We start from the raw sequence: 26,371 nt of genomic DNA, 5'->3' as shown, positions 1-26,371 counted from the left end.
ACATTACTTCTGAAAACACTTAGGTAAAACACTGAGGATTTTTTTTTTCAGGCTACCATCTAGGTATCTGGAAATACCTACAAATAACCTTCCAGGGCCTTCAGCAAATGGCTCTCTGAAAAACAAATATTTAGAATAGCCCTACATTTACCACTCACATCTAGAGAGCTGTGTGTATGTATATAAAGTTACTACCCACATAGACTTCGATTGTGAACCCCCTATTCCTATTGGGGAACAATTACCTGCCCAAGTGCTCCCACCGATTTCAATGCAGTAAGTAACTGCTAGCTGAGAAAGGAGTCCACAGGGAATGGTAGGAAAAGAGTTCACCAAACACTCACCCAAAACTCAGAAGAACTCTGAGCCCTGTGCTCCTGCAGAAATGGGAAGCTATACCTCCAAAGCATGCTCCCCAACCCTGACCCATGGAAGCCTTTCAGGGTGGGGAGCGGAGAGTTCCAACTTCAGAGAGTCAGATGGGGTAGGAAACCCAGCTGGGCTCCTACAGATTCTCTCCTTGACAAACCCCTGAGGAAAGCAGACCAAGTTTATACAGGCTAAGGCTGAGTTAACCTGTTTTGGTGCCTTAAGGGTTTTATCAAGTATGCTGAGGACCCAGGGCTGTACTATCTTGTACTGTTTCCCCCTTCACACTGTAGAACCTCTCTTTCCAGAGGGGAATTTGTGGGGCTAGCTGTGGTTGTGGGATCCCCTGGAAAAATGGCTCCCTGTGCTTTCAGAGGCAGGCTACAGCCCTTAGGGCTCAGCAGCACAGGAGCCAATACTGCTCAGCAGCTCTGCAGTGGCTTGGGACGTTCACAAGGAAGCCCTGTGTGGATCTCCCATCTTCTGCGTAGATATTAGGAGAATATGTTGGTTAAATAGGGGGAAATCCATAAGTGATGGCTATTCCATGCCCAACGTAAGGATGCGCAGGAAATTCTACATGTTAAATTAATGGAGTTTCCTCTCCTCTGCATAGATTATTCTCACATAGGGGGAAATGGGACCCTGGAATAAAAGCAGCTGTTCTTTTCCAATTATAAACTGCATACTACTTCTTTTAATACTAGCCAAGAACAAAAACAAGTATTTGTATGTATGGCTAAATACTTAATAGCTCAACTAATGCAAGTAGCATAATCTAAAGTAGAAATCCACATAAGGGGGAAAAGATACAGCATCTTTCAGTTTCTTCTAGTTAAGCTCACTCTCCCAAAGTTCATGAACTCAGTTATCTAGCATTAGCCACTTGTAAAAATATTAGCTTCTGGTTTTCCTGTTTCTTCTGCAGGAGGATTATTTTCAGAGGACTCTGTCTTTCTTTTGATTCTAAAGCTCTTTAAACAACTATTAGAAAACCCATAATTTATTCCAAAACAAAACAAAAAATGTTATTTCATAAACCAATTAGGTGCAAAGTGACAATGCTGTTGCCCGTTGCATTATTCACAAAACGCGGGCATTAAAAAGTGATGCTATGAGAACTGTAAGCTACCGGGAACAGGGACTAGGGTTTCTTATGTGATGCATCCAATGAAGTGAGCTGTAGCTCACGAAAGCTTATGCTCAAATAAATTGGTTAGTCTCTAAGGTGCCACAGGTACTCCTTTTCTTTATGTGTTAGTAAAGAGACTAGTGAAATGGAGTCCCCTCCTGATTGCTTCATAATATGTCATACATCTTAAACTATTCACAAAATAAACAAAAAAAGTGGACTCTTTCCAGCATGCTTGGATACCGACAGAAAACTAATTTTGTGGAGCACTTTTTTGTTTGGAATTTGCTACCTGCTACATGAAAGACCAAATTTTAGTCTATGAATCACCATGACAGCTGTGCTATTCTGGGACAATGCAGATCACAGAGACCAGGATGAAACATGTGAAAGCTGGGGCACAGCATTCTCTGTCAAGGAGACCCAGCTGTGGAACTATCTTCTAGAGGAGATCAGGCAAATCCAAAGTCTGATCATCTTTATGAAATGCTGTAACGCCTTCTTCTTTGAGAAAGTCTTTCCACCATAAGTGGCAATCACAATTCAAAACCCCATTTTATTCCCAGACCTCTCACAATTCTTTTCCTCTCCCCTCTCTGCACAAAAATGTACCCCAAACAGAGCTCTGACTCCCTAAAAGGGAGAAATGCCAGACTCTATGAAGTCCACTAGAAACATGGCTACTGCTATTGATTTTACATAGAAGGCGCTCAGACACTCTGACATGGGTGGCAATAAAACAGAGAGAGAGAGAGAATCTACCCCAAAACAAACCGACAGAAGAGCCTCAAATAACCAGAACAGTGTCTGGTATTTTAAAGAAGTCTTCCTAAAATTCTGCCCATAAGTATGCGAACACACTCCCATGGAAGTCAATAGAGTTGCATGAGAATAACAGAGTAGCATTTGGCTCTGTCATTAAGTGACCTTTACAACATCAACACACTTCTGTCACAGGAGGGGGTCAGGCAGATTGTTCAGTAGCATATTTCCAAGTGTCTCTACTGTAAAGATTTGACCACAGAGTGAGAAAAATTGTTGTTTCTGCCCAACACTCACTTTTTTCACTTTTGTCATATTTAAGATTATAAGTGAAATGAATGTGGAGTGTGAGCTAATGGTTTAAATGTGTCTGACTCCTCCCAGATTTGCAGAGGGATTGGTTGGTGAGAGGGTAAGAGGAAAAAAAGGAGCCTCCCTTAAGCTTTCTACCCCAAGGGTATGTCTAGACTGCAGGTGGGAGTGTGCTTCTCAGCATGAGTAGACAGACACTGGCTAGCTCAACTGGAGCTAGTGTGCTAAAAATAGCAATGTAGCTGGGGAACATTGGCTACACTGGATTCATTGAAGCTGAGGCAACAATCAGCTCCCTTCTACAAGTACTAACATTTAAAACAGGCTAAAACAAAATCAGAGAACAATAGTTCTGCTATGAACTAATCATGACCACTGCATTAAATAGCTCTTGCAACATTTTAAAAAAGCAATATCATTTATGTTGACAGAAGTTTCTGTTTTGTAGACAGTATGGGAGGAAGAATAGCTTATTTTATACATTCATGAAACCTTTCGAAGTTACACTCAGGGGTTACATTAATGTTCTCAGCTGCAAAATTTAAACCTAATATCATTTGAAGTTCTTTTAAATAAAACCATGATGACATTGTCTTAGACCAGTGGTTCCCAAACTTGTTCTGCTGCTTGTGCAGGGAAAGCCCCTGGTGGGCCGGGCCGGTTTGTTTACCTGCCACGTCCGCAGGTTCGGCCGATCGCGGCTCCCACTGGCCGTGGTTCGCTGCTCCAGGCCAATGGGAGCTGCTGGAAGCGGCGGCCAGTACGTCCCTCAGCCCATGCCACTTCCAGCAGCTCCCATTGACCTAGAGCAGCAAACCGCGGCCAGTGGGAGCCGCGATCGGCCGAACCTGCGGACGTGGCAGGTAAACAAACTGGCCCGGCCTGCCAGGGCTTTCCCTGCACAAACGGCGGAACCACTGTCTTAGAAGAAACGCATGATACACGGAGGCAAAATATGTTTAATTCTCACTGTTTACACTTCTCACAGAAATAGAAGTCCTTTTAATGATCATGATTCAGACTAATAGCCCTAAAATATTTTAATTTCACTAATAAAATATTGTTTGAAATATCAGATTAAAAAGTTTATTTCATTGTCTGCGAGGATGTTCACACTTTCCATTTAAATGATAAGTTCGATATGGAAAAACTGCTCATTTGTAAAGAAATGAATTCTAAGTAATAACCACAAATGTAACCAAAAGCCACCCGGAAAACATTTGAAAATAAATGCTTCACAAAGGCACCAAACTCTTGATGAAAGGTGGGAAACACACAAAGATTTTATACATCAGTTAGAGAGGAAGTACCACACACCTGCATCAACTGTTTGGGAAACCTGTTGAGGTCGGTGGTGAAAGACGGACAGTCACAGTAGCAAGTGAGGGAGACACTAGGTAGCTTCTCCTCCTGGGAGTCTCTGGCACCCACTGTCCAGCTGTGGGAGAGGGTGCTTATTTGGCCAGTGTTCCCCATTTCCCAGGATTAAACCCGGTGCGGGAGCCACATGGAGCCTCCTTTGGCTTTGTTCCAGGATAGGCTTTTTGTAAGTTACTTTACTAGTTTTCTTTGCATTCTTTAACTTTGCTCAGGCTTTGTTTTTTCATTTATTTATTTTACTGAGCAGCAGATTTAGGGATGTGACACTGCTCATACACTTAGAGTTAAGCTTGTGCATAAGTGCTTTGATGAATCAAGGGCAGAATGCTCAACACCTTTTGCAGGATCAAGCCCTCAAAACTCCATGGTCAGTCATTCTTTGGCCTCTATGCTAAGACTGCCAAGAGTATTACCTATTAATCCCAGTTGTAATACTGGTAGGTTTTGTAACACATATCCATGGGGAACTAGTCTGAGATCACGTTACTCATTTCATAGAGGCCATGGAACCCATTTTGGGTCATTATCAGTCTTTTCTGGATTTGAACTGGTGACTTGGGCTCTAAATCTGATTACCAGTCATCTCTCTCTCTCTCTCTCAAAGATCTGTAAATAGTGCCTACTACTGGTGTATATAAGTGTTGTTGATCTAAATCCCATTCAGTCCTCCACTGAACATAGTTTTGATGGAAGTTTTTCCAAGTCTCGTGAACAGTGTACTTTATTTTAGATACTCTATACAAGAATTCTTGTATAGTTCAGCATTATAAAGAAACCAAAACTACACATATATTCATACCATTGTGATTTTTAAACCAAGTTCTTTGAAAACAAGCCAAAATCAATGTAATGTTAATGTTCTGTATGAACAATTTGGGTTGAAAATTAAAAAGGGGAAGAGGAATCAAGGCTTTGACCTTGCCAAAACACTTCAAGTTTGGATGCACTCAGATAAAAGTTTCTGGTTTTATTCTCTGTCTAGTAATAATATATAAAACTGTTCATACCAAGGTGTGCTGGTCCTTTCAGTGTAAGTCTCACACTGCGGCTCCCATGAGGTATAGCAATCACAATTTCTTCCCCTAGGAAAATTAAGAAACTGTTTTAGAAATCATCTTGCACCAGGGAATTATCACATCACATAACTAGACTGAAAACTGTCAAATGTGTCTCAGAAAATATTTAACAGGTTCCACAATTTTTCTATTAAAAATAATGTGTTATTTTATTAAGTATAATACACCAAGTCTGTTTGCTGAGCTATGCAGCTATTAAGACCTACATATGGACTTGTAAATCTTTCCTGCTATTGGTAAATTATTTTCTATTAACAAAAACAACTAAAATGTCAGTAGTACATTAAGTACATATTTATACTTTGTTGTCCTAGTTTTATTTCCTAATCACTGGACAGACTTAAGGGATTTGCTAAGTTGTGTTTCCCCTGGCAAACCTTACATACCCCCAGCTGTTCAGTTTCATTTTGCCCACACCTCATTTCCTAGAGCAGGTCACAACTTTAATAAGTGGCAGGATTTACAGGAAATAAATCATCTACATAACACTAACCCTTAACCAATTACAGACCAGTTAAGAGAAAATTATAACAAGGTCTGCTTGTAACTTACAATATAAGATCATTCCTTCCAGGAACAGTCCCAAGTTAAAACTATAAACCAAACCAGCATCAAACAGGACAATCCAACAGAAAAAAGCTTTTGTTTGCCTGAAATACCCCTTAACAATAATCACACTTAACACATATATAACTATTTTTATCTGTAGATCTCGGGGGGGCTTTACAAAGGTGGGTGGGTATTACTACCTCCATTTTATAGATGGGAAACCTATGATTTACCCAAGGTCCAATGGCAAACCAATGGAGAAGCCAACAGACCCTGGGATCTAATGATTCTGGATACTGTGCCTCTCCACTCCATCATGTGCCACACCAAAGAAGGAGGAAGAGTCAGTGTGCAAAAGGGATCAACACTGTCCTGAGTTTTAAACCCCCATAGGTTCTGGAAGGGAGGGGGATGATGCCACAGAGACCTGACAGCCCCTAGACCTTGCCCCTTTCCACATCCATCATGTTCCAACCCAAACATCATAAAGCCGCAAACCCATTTCTGCACAGATCAACCACATTGGCCAATATCTACCCAGAGACACTCTCTGCAGGCACATCCCATACAGGTTAATCTGTCCTTTAAATTACCTACAATAACACCCAGGTGCTATTAGGTTGCATTGAAGTAGGTTTCTACATCAGAAGTCCATGAAAAAATGTAGAGAGAGATGGAAGACAGATTAATCCTACTTTCATTTAATTCAATAGGAAGTTTGCCATTTGATTCAATATAAACCGTATCAGGCCCTCAGAAAGTTAAAAATAATGTAGCTGAGGCTAAAGGAATGGTAAAAATCTGATAAGGCTTGCTAGCCCAGTGCCTTGAGAGACCAAAAAAACATAACTTTTCTTTCACAAAAGAAGAACAAATCCTGCAAAGTTATCACAAAACCATGAACATAATGTAGGATAAACACATTTTACATTTCTCCTAGCAAACTGCCCTGGTATTGCCAAATACCCAGAGGAACAGTAAAGTCTCATATTCAATCGATTCTGTAGATAAGTCTACCCTTATACTATGTGTTTGATGAGATGGATTTCACTGTAGTGGGTTCAAGAAAATAATGGTAATCTATTCACTGAAGTTCAGTGGTACATTGCTTCAGAAACACTCACACAGTATTTTGAGAATATTTGGGTTATAATTTTTACCTAAAATAATTGAAGAATTTTTTCTTTCCATGTGAAACGAGGCCTTTTTACAGTAGATGCTAAATTATCAGTTTCGGGTTTACCTCTCCTTAGCATAAAGTATAAAATGCTTCCAAATGTTCAGGATACTTCAAGCAAACACTGCAATTATTTTCTTCTGAAATAATCACCTTCTTACATTACAGTTTTTATATTTCCAATCTCTAGGAAGGTTATTTAAATATAACCATTTATTTTGGACATAATGAAATGTGATCCTTATTAATTTCATATATAAGTATTCCATCAGCGTGCAAAATACTACAGTCAGAACCATAATACAGCTAAGGAGCCCTGGAAAACACATTAACTACTCAGCCACTTAATATCTCTTTGCTTCTTGGTTTTTCATCAACTGAATTGCAATCAATAGCCAAAAGGTAATGAATGACTATACCTTTAAATACAATGAAATAACTGCTGAATTCGGGACTAGGCATTACGGTGATACAAATAATAAACAAACAATAATAAGAGCCCTCCAGCATTAGAAACAAGACAGGTTTCCAGGGGCCTGTCTGACCCCACTTAATCGATGACTCTACCTCTCCTTGTAAGCCAAACAGACCCTGGTCAGGGCACACAGCCTCTAAGAAGGGTTTGATCCTGGAAAGCACTGAGCACCCTGAGCCACTGGTTTCAGTGAGACTTTGGGCGTAATCTATGAAGTGCCTCAAAGTGGCAAATTTGTAGGGTTGTGTGCTAGGGGTGACTATAACTCTGGTCTTTTAAGAGGGTCAAGGGCCGATCACAGGGTGACACTGGCCCTAAGAGGGAAGAGGCCAGTGCACCTGTGACTGGTCAGCTGACCCCAACTGGGGCTCAGAAGAGGGTCTGGGGGCCCTAGAAAGGAGGATACCTGGTTAGTCAGAGACCTAGCAAATCACAGCGTGAGGGAACCAGGAAGGGGCAGGTGAGAGGTGCTTGCAACCCAAAGGAGAGAGAAGCAGCAAGGAAGAGCTGCCAGGAGTTACTTGGCAGAGGCTGAGTTTGGAAGCAGAGCTGTAACTGAGTTGGAGGAGCTTGGAGGAAGCTGTTGGTAAAAACTGACCAAAGCTAGGGACCCCTGATTAGGAGGCGGCTTGGGCAGTGGCCCCAAGGTAAAGGGGAAGATCCAGCTTGGTCACAAGAAGCCAACTCTGGAAGCAAGAGGGTTGTTGCAGGAGGGTGGATCCCCTGAACAGGGGTATGACTCCCAGGCAGGGAGGTTTGCAGGAGTGGAACCATGCAGGATGAGCAGGCCTGAAGCCTTGAGTGAAGGGCAGTGGGAAGACTGGTCAATCTCAGTCAGGGAGTCCTAGAGAGTGGTGCCCTGGATCAGGGGCCAAAGGAACTGAGAACAAATGCTGCTATTGACTCTTGCTGGTGATGTCTGTGGAGAGAGGAACAGAAAAAAGGTTTCTTTACTGTGGCTACTGGAAGTTGGTTTTTCTACAAGGTTTGGGGGAAGTATTGCACTGGTGCATGTGAATAAATTATGCCCAGAGGCAGGCTTTGTATCAGACACAAAGAAATAATGTTCCTTTGCACTGGCCGTGGAAAGGGGAAACTAAGACAGGCATGCTTGTCATGCTGCGGCCTGCTGAAGGAGGGTGCTCCAGGTGAAGCCACCCTATGACTTCTGCCATTCTTCCCCCACTTCACTAGTCTAGTTCAATCAAGTAATCCTGAAAGCTCCCGTTTCATATTCCTTCAGCAGAACCTCCGGCATATTCCACACTTGCTGCAATGTTCCCTGGTATGGCGCAAAGTTCTGGTGGGGGTGCTCAGTTTGCTACCATGCTACTTGGGAAGGCTGGCACCACAACAGGACTTTGCTTGCCTCGTGGGAGACAAAGTGGGCATACACAACAATGTATTGGACCAGCCCAGCCACTACTGCTGCTCAAAACAATATTTCCAGCTGCCAAAGAACAACTGAGGAGTTTGAAAATGGGACACTCCCAGAGGCAATGATGAGCTGAGACTGCATTCAGAAACTCAGGAAAATGTTCACTCTTACCAGCAACAGAGGCAAATTTCAGGATGAGCAAGGACCATCAGTGTTTCTGTGGCGAATGCAGGGAAAGAACATGATGCTGCTTCTCTGCTGGGCCTGAGCTACTCCTGGATATCACTGGGCCAAGCGTAATGCTTGTATGCACAAACAGAGCTCCTTTTCCTGGTGTTGGAAGCCTTCCTACACCAGAGGTTGCCCTGTATCCAGCCAACAAATGAATTAGTTAGAGAAGGCCCTCAGGAAATGGGCACATTATAAGTGGCTTCCCAATTCATATTATGATCATGGACAATAGTGCTGGCAAGGCATAGCAGTGTGAGCTTTTGGATTGTAAGCTCTCTGGGGACAGGACCATCTTTTGTGTTCTGGGTTTATACAGCACTTAGCACAATGGAGTCCGGGGTCTATGACTAGGGCTCCTAGGCACTACAGTAACATTAATAATGGAGGGGATGAGCGGATATGGAAAGAGCTAGCCTAGGTAGCTCCACATCAATCGAGAATTCCCCATGCCATGGGAATCCTTAGCTACCCCTGCCTTTAGGGGAGCTTTATATCAGTGCAAAGGGGACTTAGCATGAGCCAGGATCTGGCCCCAAATCTAACAATTTAAAAAGTCTCTGGTTCTCACTGTAAAGTACATACTCCACATGCTTACTGGAACACAAGCCCTTGTATTTCCAAAGTGGTGTGCAGTGGTTTTTCAGTGGCACAGTTCCCGTTAAATCAATGGGACTCCTACTGTTAAAAGCATACAACCGCCTATAAAAATTTAAGAGGAAGTGGCTACTCCAGGTTCTGTACTTAGAGATTCCAAAACCATTTTTATACTATTTCTGTATCTTTGAAGGTTAATTAGTAGCTTTTCTCTACAGCTGAAAATCAAATGAGCCAAAAATCATAACACTACCATGCACGAAAGCTGGAAAGAAATGCCTGGCATTAGGTCACCACCGTTCCCATTAAAAACCAAGGCACACATGACTAGCATCTTGTATCTCCTGCCTGAGACTGCTTATTTTATGGACTCCTGTTTTTTTAAAGTCATCATTATCCTGCATCTTGCTGTGTTGGAGTAATATTCCACCTTCTGTCGTAGCTCAAGGACTGGTCATGATCCTCTGTCAAATATCTCAAACACACACAACATTCAGATGCACGTAATAAATTTGGCACTCACTTTTCAGCATATTGGATCACTTCAATTTTAGATGATAATTTAAGATGATCCTGTGGGAATTTGGACATTGGATTTCAGAGAGAGCCCCAGCGACAGTAAGATCACACCCAGATTCCCCTGGGACTGAAAATGGGGGAGCCACATTCCTGAGTCCCCTCTGAGACTGTTATGCAAATACAAGTGAGAACCTAAAATACATCCTTATCTTCATCAGCTTCCCAATATATGTGATGGAACAATGTAGTCTCTCTCCTGTCTAATTATAAAGCAGACTTACAAAAGGCTCCTAGAATATTCATGCTTTCCTGGAATGCTTTCCAAAGGGAGTTGCATGAAACACTCTTATTACAAACTTGAACACTGGGGCAGAGAAAGGGTGGCATGACACAATGCAGTAAAGCTGCTCAATTTAAGTTGGTCCAGCCCAGCATAGTTAAAAGTTAAATACATGGTGAGTGGAAAAGTGAACTCACTACAGGCTTGTCTACAGGGGAAGCTAGTGTTGTAAATTTAAAGCACAGCAGCTATTTGGCACTAACTCCCTATGTGGACACTCATATTCCCACACTAAAAATGCCTTTGTGCCATTTAGCCTAGTTCATTTCAACGTGTACTAAAGCTAAACTGCAAAAAGGTTCTCTCAGTGTAGAATAAGGAAGTGCCCACACGCGGAGTTCATGAGTAGCTATTGGACTTCAAAATCACAACCTAGCTTTTTCACGCTAACTTTCTGTGCAGACAGGCCTTAACATTGAAACATTTATGGCAAGTTTTATAAAATAAAAAGGATAATGAATCATTAGAGAGAGGAAAAAAATCAGCTGAGACTGGTGCCACTCAAGACGATGAAATACCAGTTGCTGACACTTCTTCTAAGCTAATGTCGGATCTCCAAGCAGAATCCCCAGAGATGTCCTAGAGTAGGGGATGGGGTGAAATTACATAAATCACAGGATAGCACCAACATTTGGGAATGCTGTTCTATTTGCGTAGCCTGCGGCAGAAGCTTAAGTTATTGTAGCTTTAGGGTATTTGTTAGGATACAGCCTTTGAGTCAAACACATATGACTGGTTTAAGGCAAAAACGAAGATGATTCTCATGCTGCCTTTGGACAGTGACTAGACTGTTGAATAGTTGCTGAAATTATTAAAAATATTGTTCCTATAAAGGACACTAGATAAATGAGACTCCATAACTCCTATGAGCTCATGAATGGAAGCTCTAATGTCACTGGCAATGACTCCACATCAAGTAAGGCATGAATCGTGCGCAAGACTGGAACTGGCTGTCGACTGTGCATTGGAGAATACAGACTACTTCTGCAATCTCTCCTCTTTCACATATATATAATCTTTAACATTTATATAGCATTTTGCAATAATTAGGTAACTATTAATCCCATTTTTCACCGATGGGGAAACTGAGGCAGAGAGAGGTTAAGATACTTGCTGCAAGTCACTGGCAGAGATGGGAACAAACCCCAGGTGTCTTGAATCCCAGTTCCTGCATCCAAGTCTGAGAGAAATAAATACTGAAGGTTTTATTTTTTCTATCTTTGTCTTATCAGAACCTGATAAATTTAACAAATGAAAGCATTGCGAGTGTTTGTTTTACTAAATCCTAACTTGATTGTTTACGGTGTATCTTATTTAAATAGCTCGGCAATATGAATATTAAGTATCCTATTGCAATGCACATCCAAACCGCATATTGCCTATGAATGCCAATACTTCACCACATCTATGGTGCTATGAAGGTGCAATCTCTGGAGTCAAATGATTTGAACAGCACAGACCACAAGTCTGCTTTTCCCCTCTAGTAGCTGTCTGGAAATCTTGGGCTTTCTGTTTGCTTATAGCTTTTTATAGATCACATTATCCGCCTGTGCTATAAAATTATTATTATAAAATTACACCCACAATTATTCCCTGTAACTACAGTATGAAGGCAAAGATAACCCACTTCACAGTATCACTGCCAGTTATGTCAACCAACAAGCAATTTATAGTCAGGTTCTAGCCAGTGACCAGTGTGCACATCACTAGCCCACGTTCCTGTGCGCGTTTTACTGTTATTGTCATCATTTCACTTTCATGTTGCATCTTGTCATAAATTAGATAGAAAGGTCACTGAGGCAGGGGCCACATCATCCTGTGTGCTTGTACAGAGCCTAACACATTAAGGGTGCCTGAGCCTGACTGAGGCCTTTGGGTGCTACTATAATAATAATAATTAACAGAAGAAGAAGTCCAACAGAAATATGACATCGCTGTGCATTCATGGCCAACACCACTTGGGACCTTGGCATGTTGGAGCACCATTATCTTAACCAAAATCAAAACCCAAGATGAGTAGAAAAATGGTCTCTTTGTGGCAGGGTTTAATCCAGTTGCCCTAACCTAAATTAATAGTTGTGTAAGAGCTTCCAATCAGCTCCCATTGCAATAAAATACACCAGCCCCCAATACTGTCCTAACAACTTTCTCTTGATACAAGCTGTTGCTGGGCGCTATCCAACTTGTTATCAGTCCTGGCTCTCACCCCTGTATTCTAAGTGATGCCCTAGCTTGGATCACACTTTACTTTGCAGATGCAATGAGGCCATTACATTAGCAGACCAAGTTACATGATGCCTTCTACACGGCTCTGATTGTGTCTGATTACACTCGAGTACATGACATGTCTTTACAGAGGAAAGCTGGACAAATATAGAAGTGTTTGCTTTCCTTCATTTGACTTACTTTCTAGACCATACCCTGCTCAGATTACTTACGTGAGTAGTGCCACTGACTTATGTGGGACTACTCACAAGAACCAGCCATGATTTGGCCCTTTATTTTCAGTTCAAGCAATATATCAGCTATCCGGCATAGGCAGACAACTTTTGGTGTAGCTCTTAATTCAAAGACAGGTTATTATTCAGTGTTCTTTTTTATTGCTATTTTTAATTGTTTGATAAACACCCAGCAGTGCAGTATTCTGAACGATACAGGAATAAAGACCACTGATCTGAATGAAAATGAATTGTATTATTATTATCCTGTGATATAGCCTTTATATTGAGATTATTGATTATTATTATTAAAAGCTGATCTACAAACAGAATATACAGCATAAATCATACTAAAATAACATAAAACAGGGCGTCTATATAGCATCCTTGCTTTCTGGTATTCTGTGGCAAGTAACTAGCTTGGCAAGTGAGCTCAGGCTCTGAGCCTGCAATGAACTCTGCATAGGTAGATCCTCACACCCATGGTGAATTTAATTGACACAGGGGTCTGCTTGCACTGACCTCATTGCCTAAGACTACAAATGAAAATACTTATTATATACTAAGCTTCTGTACTATACAACACAGAGACACATTTAAAAAACAGGACAGACACTGTTGAGTTTGAGACCAAGCTTTGTTTTAGATCTATCAGAAGTATCATCAGCCTCTTTTATAGGGAATTTTAGCGTAGGAGTAAGAATTTTTTCCAGTTAAAATTTGGAACAGAACGACTCAGGCTATAACTTAAATCAACAAAACTCTCTCACTGATTTTTATGAATAAAGACATACAATTAGCAGCCCATCAGGCAAATGGATCTCAGGGTAATGAAATGTACAATACACAATGGGATAGCCAATGTCCATAAACCAGAGTTTTTCTACACAAGCCAAGACAGATCAGGAAAGCAAGCAAGTCTCGTAAGTCCCAGAGTAATTCCAAACCAACCAACAAAACAAACTCCGATGAAGAGAAAGTAATAGACTGTTCTTCCTTCACAGAAGTATGGCTGTTTAGAAAAGACTGGATGGATTTCACTCTGTAGAGTTACTGGTTCATTCTCCATTTGGGGTGGGAATAAAGAAGAGAAGAAAAAAGCTCATGCATTACACACAGTGAACAAGCCTTACATTCTAAAATGCGTTACACACACACCCAAACACTCTTCTTCAGGCAACCACTTACAGAAAAACAAAGTTCCTCTGCATAACAGACTACGTAATGAGAGCTGGTCAAATAGCACTGAACATTTTTTGTGAGCTACTAAGTGAAATACATAATGAATTCTGGGGCACAATGTTTCCAAACCAATTATTTGTTTTGTATGAGTCAAGAACTCAAAAGTTAGGAAATGCCAGAATTAATGTTTCCTTAATTTGTCCCCCTTGAGATTATGCATTATGATATTGTGTTTAATTACATTATCATATGCTATTTTTTCCACAAGATCCCTTCTTCATTCAGTGCACACAATGGACAGTGCTCACTCACTTTTGTTTACTCCTCATTGTTCCAGGTCTTATTTGCTGCACACTAATCGAACCTGCTCTGAAGGAACTCCCTAGGAGGAAATTGATAATTCTGGCATTTCCTAACTTTTGAATTGCAACGTAATTATTCTCCTATAACACAGTTTTCCTAGGTTTTTAAAAAAGCAAACTGAAAAAAATTCCACACCCATGAAAAACGCCCACGAAAACCCCCCATGAAAAACACGTCATGGACCGTGAAATCTGGTGTCCCCCTGTGAAATCTGGTCTTTTGTATGCTTTTACCCTATACTATACAGATTTCACTGGGGGAGACCAGTGTCTCTCAAATTGGGGATCCTGACCCAAAAGGGAGTTGCGGGGGGGGGTAACAAGGTTCTTTTAGGGGGGTTGTTGTATTGCCACCCTTACTTCTGCACTGCTTTCAGAGCTGGGCAGTCAGAGAGTGGCGGCTGTTGGCTGGGCGCCCAGCTCTGAAGGCAGCTCCCTGCCAGCAGCAGCACAGAAGTAGGGTGGCAATACCATGCCACTGTTACTTCTGCGCTGCTGCCTTCAGAGTTGGGTGTCCAGAGAGCAGCGGCTGCTGACTGAGGGCCCAGCTCTGCAGGCAGCAATGCAGAAGGGTGGAAATACCATACCATGCCAGCCTTACTTCTGCGCAAGTCCTGATGGCAGCTCTGCCTTCAGAGCTGGGCTCCCAGCCAGCAGCCACTGCTCTCCAGCTGCCCAGCTCTGAAGGCAGCTCCACCACCAGCAGCAACACAAAAGTAAGGGTAGCAGTACCACATCCCTCCCTACGATAACCTTGTGACCCCCCCCCCAATTCCTTTATGGGTCAGGACCCCTACAATTACAACATCATGAAATTTCAGTTTTAAATAGTTGAAATCATGAAATTTACAATTTTAAAAATCCTATGACCGTGAAATTGACCAAAGTGGACCATGAATTTGGCAGGGCCCTAATTATGTGGCATCATATTGATACCCATGTGGGTCATCAGAGGGGTGGAATCTTTAGATGCATTGCACAGACTTCAGCCTTTAAAGGAGTAACTAATAGCAGAACTGTAATAGGCCACCATGCTCCATGTGGAACAGCATGGGGGATGAGATACTTTGCCAAAGGGTTTCACAGATATCTGCTGACAGGAGAGGAATAGTGAGACTTAGGAATCTTCCATTCCAAGCTCTGGAGGGAAGTGCGCTCTAGTGGGCATAGCCTCTTCTGGCCATTTCCTCTAAGCTTGACTCCTTCTGCCTCGTCCTCTTCAACCTGTCCCTGACCCAGTCCAGTCTCTTCCTCACACCTGTCTCTTTGTCCCAAGTCCTCTCACTGATCGAGCCCCAGTCTCCACTCCTCTAGCTTCTCATCCCAGTACTAGTCTCTTTACCCAGCTAGTTCTATTCTTCCCCTCCAGGCTCACTGTCTGATTCCTAGTTTCTCCTCCTTCCCACACCCAGCTCAAGTCTCCTTGTCCAGCCGTTCCCAGTTTTTTCCTCCCAACTCTTTGTCCAATCTGTCTCTCCCCTCCCCACCCACTGGCTCACAGTCCTGGTCTCCCTCCCCAGACTCCTTATCCAATCTCAGTCTCCCCACCAAACCCTTTGTGGTTTCTTTTCCAAGTCTCTTTGGCCAGCCACTCACAGGTCTCCCCAGCTCCTTGTCAGATCTATCTCTCCCGCTGCACTCCTGGCCCTGTTCTTTGCATTAGTTCATAGTCCCAGTTTCCTTGTCCACCCAGCCCCAATCTCCCCCTCTCACCCCAGCTCCACATCCAGTCTCATTGTTCTCCCCACAACAAGCCAACTGGGTCCCAGTCCCCCCATATTTCCCTCATAGGCTCCCAGTCTTTCCCCTTCCTCCAGCACCCAGGACGAGTTTCTCTCTTCCTTCTCCCGTCCCAGTTTTACTAGACTCCTTGTCCCACTCTACTCCTTTTCCTCCCTCCAGCCTGGTTTCTGTCCCCAGGGGGTCATTAAGAGTACAGCAGAGACAGGCCTTCTGCTCTCAATTCCAATGCCCAGCCCCACCCTGTCCTGGAGCACCTAGAAGCGCAATTACAGGGAAAATCCTTCTGATCCACTGCAGCCTTAGGCTGGAGCATGCTAAGGTGCTCTGTGGGGCTGGTGCATACACAGAGGGGTCAGCACTATGTAAGCAATGTCAGGATGAGCTCCACCCTGACATCTGGTGGTGAGGTGTGGCAAGTTGTGGAAAAGAACTTCAGGGGCCGATCCCATTTGCATAGGCACACCCACCCCGCCTAGAATGAGGCCATAGCTGCCCAAATGGTCACTTTGGCTGCTGTGGGATCCCCAGTGTCTCTGTTATTGGGGCAGGAAGAATAAATTGGTATTACCCTGATTATGGGAACTGTGCTTGGAACTGTACTTGGCCTTTTGTTATGATGGAGGGACTCACCATCAACTAAGTAGCACTCGCTAGGCAAGGGTCATGGGTTCCAAAACTATGTGAATAGAGAGAGGCTGGGGATAAGTATTAATACTTGGTGGCATGGGCCCCTTGGTGAGGGCCTTACATGCTAATTGCACTTCCTTCTCTCTCCACTGTAGAATATCAGAGCTAATTTTGATTTCATTAGAAGTCTAGTTACAGGCCACTGAGCTCACTTTGGGCTAATAGTGCACCAGCACTGAGGCTCCCCTTCTACAAGCTGAATTCACCAAAGAGCTGAACTGACTAAGCTGAAATCACTGAGCGTTGTGTTAAGTAGGGGGGGAGCCTGAAGATATATTGTGGAGCAGTTCATAGGACGGCGGGAGCTGCTGGTGGGACGCGGAGCAGTTTGTGGACCAGCTGGTGGAGCAGTTTGTGGGATGGCGGGAGCTGCTTGTGGGCCGCAGAGCGGAGCTGAGCGAAGCAGTTCGTGGGGCGGCTGGCGGAGCGGAGCCCTGTGGAGCTGTGGGGCGGTCAGCTTCAGATCATGTAAGGTACCTCTTACCCCCGCCCCCATCTCCACCCAGGTTGGGAGGTAAAGCTCTGCAGATAAACTTTCGAACTCTGGGGCTGCCCTGACCAGGGACAGAGACTTTTGCGTCATTGGACTTTTGGGACTTTGGGTGATTTGGGGTTGCTGGACTCAAGAACCAAAGGGAAAGGGCATGCCCCAATTTGCTTGGGGTGGGTTTTTTTGCTAATGAGTTGTGTTATGAATCCTGTGGTTGGTGGTGTTTCCCCAACATAATGCCACATCGTTTCTCTCTGTTATTAAAAGGCTTTTTGCTACACTCAGACTCTGTGCTTGCGAGAGGGGAAGTATTGCCTCTTGGAGGCACCCAGCAGGGGTGGTATATATTTGTCCCAGGTCACTGGGTGGGGGCTCGAGCCGGTTTGCATTGTGTTATTGGAATGGATCCCCTAGATATTGAACCCGGCTCTTGTTGCTGCCAACTCTGACGGGCAGAAGGGTTACAACTAGAAGCTGTGATGGGTGGACCATGCTGCTAAAAATCAAATAATTCTCTTCTGGGTATGTGCGAACTGTAATTTTTCAATGGCTTATAAATTTGCCAAATTTGGGCAGGTTTTGATAGGGGTGGCAAAAGGGATCCCTGATGCAAAGGCCCCCTCTCTGACTTATGTGAACTCCCTGCTTCAAAGCATGGAGGAACTAGAACATTTCAAAGATATCTGGAGGGAAAATTTCAGCCCTAATGGTCATAGTTTGGCAAAGTTATAAGCAACCAAAAACAAGGTCTTGTAATGGGAAGTATCAGGCTATCTTAATAATAGGCGGTACCTACCAGTCCTACCTATATTATGGTCAAATTTAAATTAGTTTTGTGATTAAATAAATTATGTTTTGGGATGAAATTGTAAAGTGACAATCAGTGACCAACTGTAAACTGCACATTGACAGTAAGAAATAATAAATAATGAGAAAATTAAATTATAATAGTTTGCATCTAAAATCTTTTGTGTAAAGTGTTTAGTGAAAAAAATGATAAAATTTAAAAATCTACAGCTAGCAAAGAATTTTTATGAATTGAGTAAGGCCAGATTTCATTAACTCCCCATTTCAAATTCTACTTCCTGTTAGTGTCAGATCCAGAATCTTTCCTTCTCTGTTGCTACAGAACCAGAACGCTTTCCTATCATCTCTTACCAGTCACTGGGCAGAAAATAAACAAAAGGCCCAATCCTGCAAGCTTTCCATGTGCACAACTCACTTGCAAGTTAATGGGAGTCCTATGTATAGAGTACCAAACACATCAGGCCCAGGATATTCTGTTTCCCAATGGGATGGTACATTTTACAATCTATTACACTTTCTGTTTGAATATCATTAGTCAAACCTTTAATCCTTTTACCAGAAAGTTAGAATCAGACTTGTTCACAGAAGTCTAACTTAGTTTGTCTTGAAAAGACAATTAAGTGTTATTGGGGAAAAAAATGTTCAAGAACTTTTAAAATGACCATTTCATATTTGCAAAACAGTATGTTTCCTTTCAATGTTGTTCAACCTTATGACCCAAGAAAACATTCCATGTCAAAGATATAAAAGGAGATGATAAAACAAAATATTGAGTCCATTTATGGGTAACCATTTGCTATCAATGTCTCCATTTTTAATAAAAATTATGTCCAACATATCTAGACACTTATTTTACTCTTACATTTTAATACCAATCCTTTTTTTCAAAATGTCATTTAAATATTGTCTCTGGATAAATGTCTCCTTTTTCCATAATAAAGCCTTTGGCTCTCGCTCTCTCCCAAAATCTTTAATTTGCTTCACTGTATAATGGATTTTACGTCTCATTCACAACCTTGCATGCTCTCTCTTTAACAGAGATACATCAGCTTGCCAATGTTGTGCATCTGAACACTAACTCAATAACATTCCTAGATACAAACACTCTCTTGGCAAAGTTTTCTTAAGGGCTGCACTTATTATGTACACCTTTACTGATACACTATCACAAAAGAAACATGGCTTTATTTCCACATTTAATTCACACAAAGGATGATTATATGGAACTACTTCCATATGGTATGTGAACAATCAAAGCCAAAAAATGTTTTAAGTCTGCTAGTATCACAGCAATAACGCCAAGGCAAGAGTGACGTGTGTGTGTGTGTGTGTGTGTATTGTATTGTATTGCTTATGTGTCTGATATATTCTTTTTGATAACCAAACCTACCACAATGAAAGATAACATTTAGGAGAGAGAAAACTGAGCCAAAGGAAAAAGCTTTTGTTTGTCTGCTGCTCTCAAATCAAATCCTTCTTAAGAAATTGTGGCAGCAGAATGAAGAAAACAATGAGCTATGAGTCTAATCCAAAGCTGTCAAAGACAATGGAGGACTCTTTCCATTGACTTCATAAGGACTTTAGATCAGGCCCCCCCAATCCTTAGCCATGCTGCAAGATCACAAGAACTGAACTAGTATATACTTGGACCATTTGCCAACTATCTTACCACTACGGTTCCAAAAACCTGGAGCTCCGCTCCTATTTACAAGCTCTTTCTATTATTATTACTAAATATACCCTGAAACTCTACTTCAGTTGTCACACACTGGCCACATTCCTCAGTCTCACAAACTTACTGTGTGCTACTCAAGTGGCACAAAGTGCATTTAAACCACCTGGGTTTCACTCCTACACCAGAGGTGGGCAAACTACGGCCCACAGGACCCGGCCCCTGAGCTCCTGTCCCGGGAGGCTAGCCCCCAGCCCGTCCCTCACTGTCCCCCCTCCCCTGCAGCCTCGGCGCAATGCTCTGGGCGGCCGGGCAGCGCAGTTGCAGAGCCACAGCCTGACCCGGTGCTCTGGGTGGTGCGGCTGTAGCACCACCAGCCGCTGGTGCTCCAGGCAGTGCGGTAAGGGGGCAGGGAGCAGGGGGGGGGTTGGATAGAGGGCAGGGAAGTTGGGGGTGGTGGTCAGGGTGTGTGGGTGTGGATAGAGGTCAGGACAGTCAGAGAGTGGGGAACAGGGGGGTTCAATGGGGCAGGGGTCCCGGGGGGGCAGTCAGGAAGGAGAGGGGAGGTTGGATGGGGCAGCGGGGGGCAATCAGGGGCAGGGGTTCCGGAGGCAGTCAGGGAACAGGGAGAAGGGGTGGTTGGATAGGGCAGGGGTCCCAGGGGGAAAGTCAGGAATGAGAGTGGGGTTGGATGGGGCAGGGGGAAGTCAGGGATGGGGGATCTGGGGGTGCTCAGGGGACAGGGAACAGGGGGTGGTGGATGGGGTAGGAGTCCCGGGGAGGGGGAGATCAGGGGCTGGGGGGGGATTGGATGGGGCGAGAAGCAGGGGTGGTCAGATAGGAGGCGGGGACCGGGCCACGCCTGGCTGTTTGGGGAGACCGGCCCTCCATACAATTTTGGAAACCCGATGTGGCCCTCAGGCCAAAAAGTTTGCCCGCCCCTGCCCTAGACAATTCACACTGTGCAGGGGAATCCCTGCTGGTTTAAATGTGGTGTAGCCACCTCCTATGGCAGCTGTCCTCCATCCCTGGCATAACGGGAGGAGATAAGACAGAGGCGGGCATGTTGTGCACAAGGCTGGAGTGGGAGGGGGCATGGTGTGGGAGGGGGCATGGTGGAACAGAGATCCGTACAGAGCTTATGCCAGCAGCATAGAATAGGCCTCCTCCACTTTGACTTCCACTGGGGCTAAGAGGCTGGGGGTCAGGAAGCCACAGCCTACGCCTTCTGGCTGCCACTGTTCACTATGTCAGAGTTGTGCTGGGATGCATCAGAGAATCAAAAATAGACTTTACTTAGAAATGTTGGGCCAAATTCTATTCTCAGTTACATCCATTGCAAACCCCATGGAAGTGAAGGGAGTTGGAGAGGTACAACTGAGAACAAAGTTTGGCCATGCATAAAGAGGCCATATGTCTTGATTTTTCATATGAAGTCCAAATGTCCCAAGAACTTGCTTGGGGACACCTGAAATGTCCTGTTTTGATTACATAAAAAACATTTGGTTTTGTAATAATTACCATTTTTCTTCCTGCTAAATTAAATAGAATTTGCTCTGTTTACTGGGGGCAACCAGTCTAGTGAATGAGCAGTGCGCAGAGCGAAGAGAACCGTCAAATGAGCTGCTGTTTTGCTCTACATGAACGTTAATCACACCTGTTCAATGTTTTATGATGAACACATTCAGAACACTAAATTACTCGATAAAATCCTCCACTCCGAGAAATATGCCTGTGTCTCTCCTGAGTCAGAAGGTAGCACTGGCAACACCAGTGCAGACAAATAAATTATGTGCTTTTGTCTTCTAGAAAAGAATTCCTTGACCCTAAAAAGTATTGCAACAAACATGTCCCTTTTCAAAATTTTGTTACATTCGCTATACGTAATTGTCAAATAACATGAAATATAAATCACAGTGTTGGGGAAGCTCTGGCATGAAATTTTACAGCCCAGTCTACGTCATCACAATGTAATGTAATGTGCATCACCAAGACAAACTGTAATGTATTTCAAATTACGTTCACATTTAAGCAAAGTGTAATATACGAGCTATGACACAAACAGCATAAAAATATTTAGAGCTCCTGCAACAGGTGTTACATATGACTTTACGTACAACAACTCTTTCCAAATCTTATTGATAGTGAACTGTTCAGAGGCTGAATTACAATGATTAACCCTGCAGTGGTACAATTGGTGCAGTCCTCCAAGATGGGCAGTTACTCCACTCTTGATCATTGCTAAAATGTCTGTTCATACTTGCACTGATCTCTCTGATTTCAGAGGGGCTAGACTGTCACTCCGCCCTATGCGGCTCTGCAGGGGAGTAAGGAGCCAACAGGGCCCCATTCCACTGCATGGTACTGGATTTATCCACACTGTGAGTCCAGGAACAGTTGTGGGGGGAACAGGCTCCATGCAGCTGCTACTCACCCACTGTGAGCAAGTGGGAAGGGAGGAGGTGAGGATGGAGGCAGAGAGGGAGTTGTGAGGACTGGAGAGCGGGCAAAGCCACAGCTCTGTCCACGCAAACACCTACTACCAGAGCTGGTTGAACAGGAGAAGCAAAACCTGAGCTGTGGAGAAACAGTCAGAGGGGTACCTCTGAGCCGCAAATCCTTCCTGTGGCTCCTCCTGGGGCAGCACAACTACAGGCCGCCCTCTACTCAGTTCTAACCCAAAGGGCCCAATGCTGCCTCCTTCTCACTCTGGTAAGTACCTTAACCCATTAATAGTGTTCCTGAGGTCGACAGAACCACTGACAGGGTAAGGTGCTACTCACCATGAGTGAAGATGGCAGAATCTGCCGCAAAATGTACAGATTAACTCAAACACACAATAATGAGCAGACACAATCTTACTCCTAATTCTTTAAACCTTGTATGTCCCGCACCATGGAAGTAGTTAACTTGCCTCTGAACCACAATTGTCTCAGAAGCTTAAAAAAGGAGTAGAGTTAACTTAAAAACCAGGCATTTTCAGTCACATGCAACAATTTCCATAAGACCGTCCATAAGATGTTTCCCTGATTTGAAAATGTTGCCACAGTGTCACATACATTGCAACATGAGGATACCCTATAAAATGAGATGCATATCTTGATGGTTATTCCTGAGAGAATAAATTGAATGGCTCTTAAAAAAAAAAAAAGGAGAAAAAAAGCATATCTCAAATTCTTTCCTAGCTATACTCCAATGTGTGGTATCCCTCACGGAATTTCAATAGACTAATCTAGCACAGACTTTATATTAAGTAGCTTTGGATAACTGCAAACAAGTATACAGTGAAAAGGTCAGACTCTGCAATAGGTTGGGTTAATATATAAGCAGAAAACATAGGCAAGGATAAATCAACATAGGATCAATTTGCAACCTACTTTTTTCTGGTGAAACATGAGCCTTCGCTTGCCCCCTCACAAGCCTGCATGCGGAACCATCTCCTGCGCAGATTCCACAGTTGTCTTCCTTGGCATTACTCCCAAGTTGTCGATCACAGCCTACTGCCTGCCAACAGCAACACCACAGTCAGAAGAGGGCAAAGTTATAGTAGACATGCTCAGGTTTCTGGAATTTCATTTATTATGTTATCCTTTTGATTTTATGAGCTGGCCTCATTCTTTCAAAGCATACCTTGCTTTTCAAATTTAAGCCACATAGGGTCTTAAAAGCAATTTCTATGATTTTAATGATGAGCTACAACAATCAAATACATTAAGATATCCAAGCACAGAAATACAGGAGTCACTTTCCCACTGTTTTTCCAAATGTATAAAGCTGGGTGTTATTCGCTATAACATACAAGGGTCAGCTGTTACTTGGTTATTTAGAATTTGTCTTTCGCCACCTGCTAAATTCAGCCTGAGAGAAGAAAATCATTTAAACATCCAAAGCTAAATATTAAAGAAGCACATTGGTTTTAGATCCGTAGTTAAGAAACTCTTGGCAGTTTTCATGATCTAATATCTTGGTTTTTTAAAATTTAACTGATATGGGCCCAGATCACTAGATACATTTTTTTTTCCAGTTAGTTAGTTCACATCAGCTATTTTGGATTTAGAAAACCCTAAAGATTTCAATTCTGTTTTATCTGAGTTTATTTTGTGCCCCTGTCTCCAAACTAAACTTCTTAATGCTGATGCAAATTCTACCTATGGGAAAAAAATCTTCAGAAAAGCAAAGTGTTAAAGCAGGCTCTTTGAAAAAATGCTAAATGAAAACCCTCCAAACTATAAAGCACACAGATGTTATATCTGTCCATTTTTATTTGAATCAGTTTCTTCATAAGAAATATGGGGCTCAGGAGGGAAAACAGTTGAAGAGCAGTACACAGAATTTATTAAAAAGGTCTATTTGTTGAAAGGGAGATCAATATTTTGTCCCACATTTTTTTCATCTGAGATTTTGTACCAAGACATGTGCAGGTGGCATCAAATATTAAGTAACATGTTAAGTACTATCTTGCAGCCTTAAGCCTGCCTTGTATGACAAGCTGCTCTAAGCAAGTACCCCCCAAAGGTGCAGCTAATCCATTATGGAGAGAAATTCTTTGCAAACCCAGAAGTGACAATGTGAAAAATGCCGTGGAAACTCACAACTTACAGCCGAGTTAAAACTGTGAAATTGGCCCATACGTTCCCTTTGCCATATAAAAATGCATGGAAGGGGCAAGGTTAGCTGCCAAGAAATGACACCTGCTTTCCTTGGAGAATTAGGGATGGAGTCAGCACATAAAAGGCAGAGTCCTACAATTTCTGTGTAAGCCAGAGATCCATGAACATAGAAGGCCCAAATCATGCAGACAGGTGCTGGAACTAGGGGTGTTGCCACACCTCCTGACTTGATGCGGTTTCCATCATATACATGATTTACACTTTGGTTCAACGGTTCCCAGCACTCCCACTGCAGGCAGATCCATAGCCAGACATGAAGAGGTGGAGCTGCACCATGTCTATGATTTTGTTCCCCTCTGTGCTACATGGTAGAGAGGCACAAATAGCACATTTTGCTTGGTAGTTCAGAACTGGGTAATGTGTTACAACGTGCTGAGTGGCAGGAATCTAAAGGATGTAACCAAGGAACCCTCTTGGGCTAGCCAGCTTCTACCTCCTCCCTCCCACCAAAAGGGCCATCTGGGGGAACTGGAGCCTCATGGCTGGATCCTGAGTGTTGGGGACACACAGTGGTTGCCTCACCACAAATTTGGACCCCTTAGACTTTTGCTTTGAAGGAGACCCCAAATATTTTATTAGATAGCTGGGTAACAGATATTTGAGATTCTGATTACTCAGCTGTGGTTTATTGCTTAAACCAAGCAGGACTGTTTGGCATTGCTATATAATTAATGAGTAGCAGAATCAACATTAACTTGCTTTTGAAGATCAAAAAACAAGTGAAAGATAAGATACAAGAAATAAGGGAGAAGGAGCGATAAGGAAAAGGGGAAGGAAGCATTGTGAAAAAAGAGAAAGGAGGAGAGTGTAGGGAGACGCAAGCGTCTCAGGACAGTACCCATTAATTTAGCATTTTACTGTTAACAAAGAAACAAGCAGTGTTTCAGCTTTGTTATTCCTGTCTCCAGGAGGCTTACCAGCCTTCTCTGAATCTCAAATCCACAGCTGAAAGGAAGCAGATCCAGAACTGCAACAAAATGATGGGAAGGCCAGGAGGCTTCTCAGAGTTACTGGACTAGATTCTGTCCTCAGAGTGGCTTGCAGTCCTCTTGAGACAAAGGACAGTCTCCCTGAAGTCAGTGGCAGAATTCCACCAATTCCAAGGGATCAGGATTTGCCCCATTGACTTCAATGGAAGGTGCATACAATTTGCTGAGTTCTGAATTAAGGTGAATGGCAAAACGAGGGTTCAGTATGAAAGGCTCAACACTGTTCCTACTCAGGTCAGTGGGAGATTTACTATTAGTCTCAGAGAGAGCTGAACTGGTGGCAGAAAAACAAAAACAAAGCAAACCCTCAACTGATCTGCAACTACAGATTGTTTATGACTACTAAACAGTATGGAGCATGACACATTGCAATTTTGGGCACATTTTTGGGGGGCAACTCTTCAACTGATCAAGGCATTTTCCTTACCATTCTATGGAACATATGCTTCTCTAGGTACATATGAAGTTGACTAGCAGAAAAAGGGTTATGAATATGCAAAGCAAAGAAAGCAGACTTCCAAATGCGTGCCCCGTAGGCTCTGATCTTTGATTTCCTCGTTAACTGTTTTAAGAAACAAAACTTGTCAATTCTTAACCCAAGGTCAGATGATTTCTGAATTGGTTTTCTCTAATCTAGACATTATTTTGTATACTGTGATGTCAAGATAGAAAGAAAAACTTAGTTTAGGTGTACCAGGAAAGTGCTTACTTAAAAGGAAGTGGCTTTAGTATCATGGTAGGTACTGCTGCAGAATAATACATTTCCAAGAGGAAACTTTTCTTTTTCTGCAAGTATAAAGGACTTTGATGTGTGCTAACCTGAGAGGTTTAAACCCAGTATTAATTTAAAAAAGAAATACGTGCCAGTCTTGAGCAATTATGCACAGGTCTATAAGAGGGTGCAAAACAATTTAGACAATGTTGCCCATAAACAGCTTAACCCATGAAGAGTTGTAGAAGATGACAAATGCTGCCAACATCATACGTCAGGACTGAGTTAAGGATTTAAAAGCCAGGACCTCGGATCTTATACTATG

At 42.9% G+C, this 26,371-nt stretch overlaps 1 protein-coding gene across 6 annotated transcripts in view; it reads right to left on the bottom strand.

Annotated features, from left to right (window-relative positions):
- ADAMTSL3 (ADAMTS like 3) overlaps positions 1-26,371 on the bottom strand; it is a 277,102-nt gene that overhangs the window by 89,031 nt on the left and 161,700 nt on the right. For all 6 annotated transcript variants that reach the window (XM_043524045.1, XM_043524044.1, XM_037911341.2 and 3 more), the window contains exons 7-8: positions 23,053-23,179; positions 4,963-5,037 (exon numbers count right to left, since the gene is read on the bottom strand). In XM_043524045.1, coding sequence (XP_043379980.1) covers positions 4,963-5,037; positions 23,053-23,179 — 202 coding nt within the window. The remainder of the gene's footprint in view (positions 1-4,962; positions 5,038-23,052; positions 23,180-26,371) is intronic.

This window comes from Chelonia mydas, chromosome 10 (assembly GCF_015237465.2).
Source record: "Chelonia mydas isolate rCheMyd1 chromosome 10, rCheMyd1.pri.v2, whole genome shotgun sequence".
NCBI classification, from domain to species: domain Eukaryota; kingdom Metazoa; phylum Chordata; order Testudines; family Cheloniidae; genus Chelonia; species Chelonia mydas.
The sequence above is the reverse complement of the archived record's forward strand: the minus strand, read 5'-3'. Positions and strand labels throughout refer to the sequence as shown.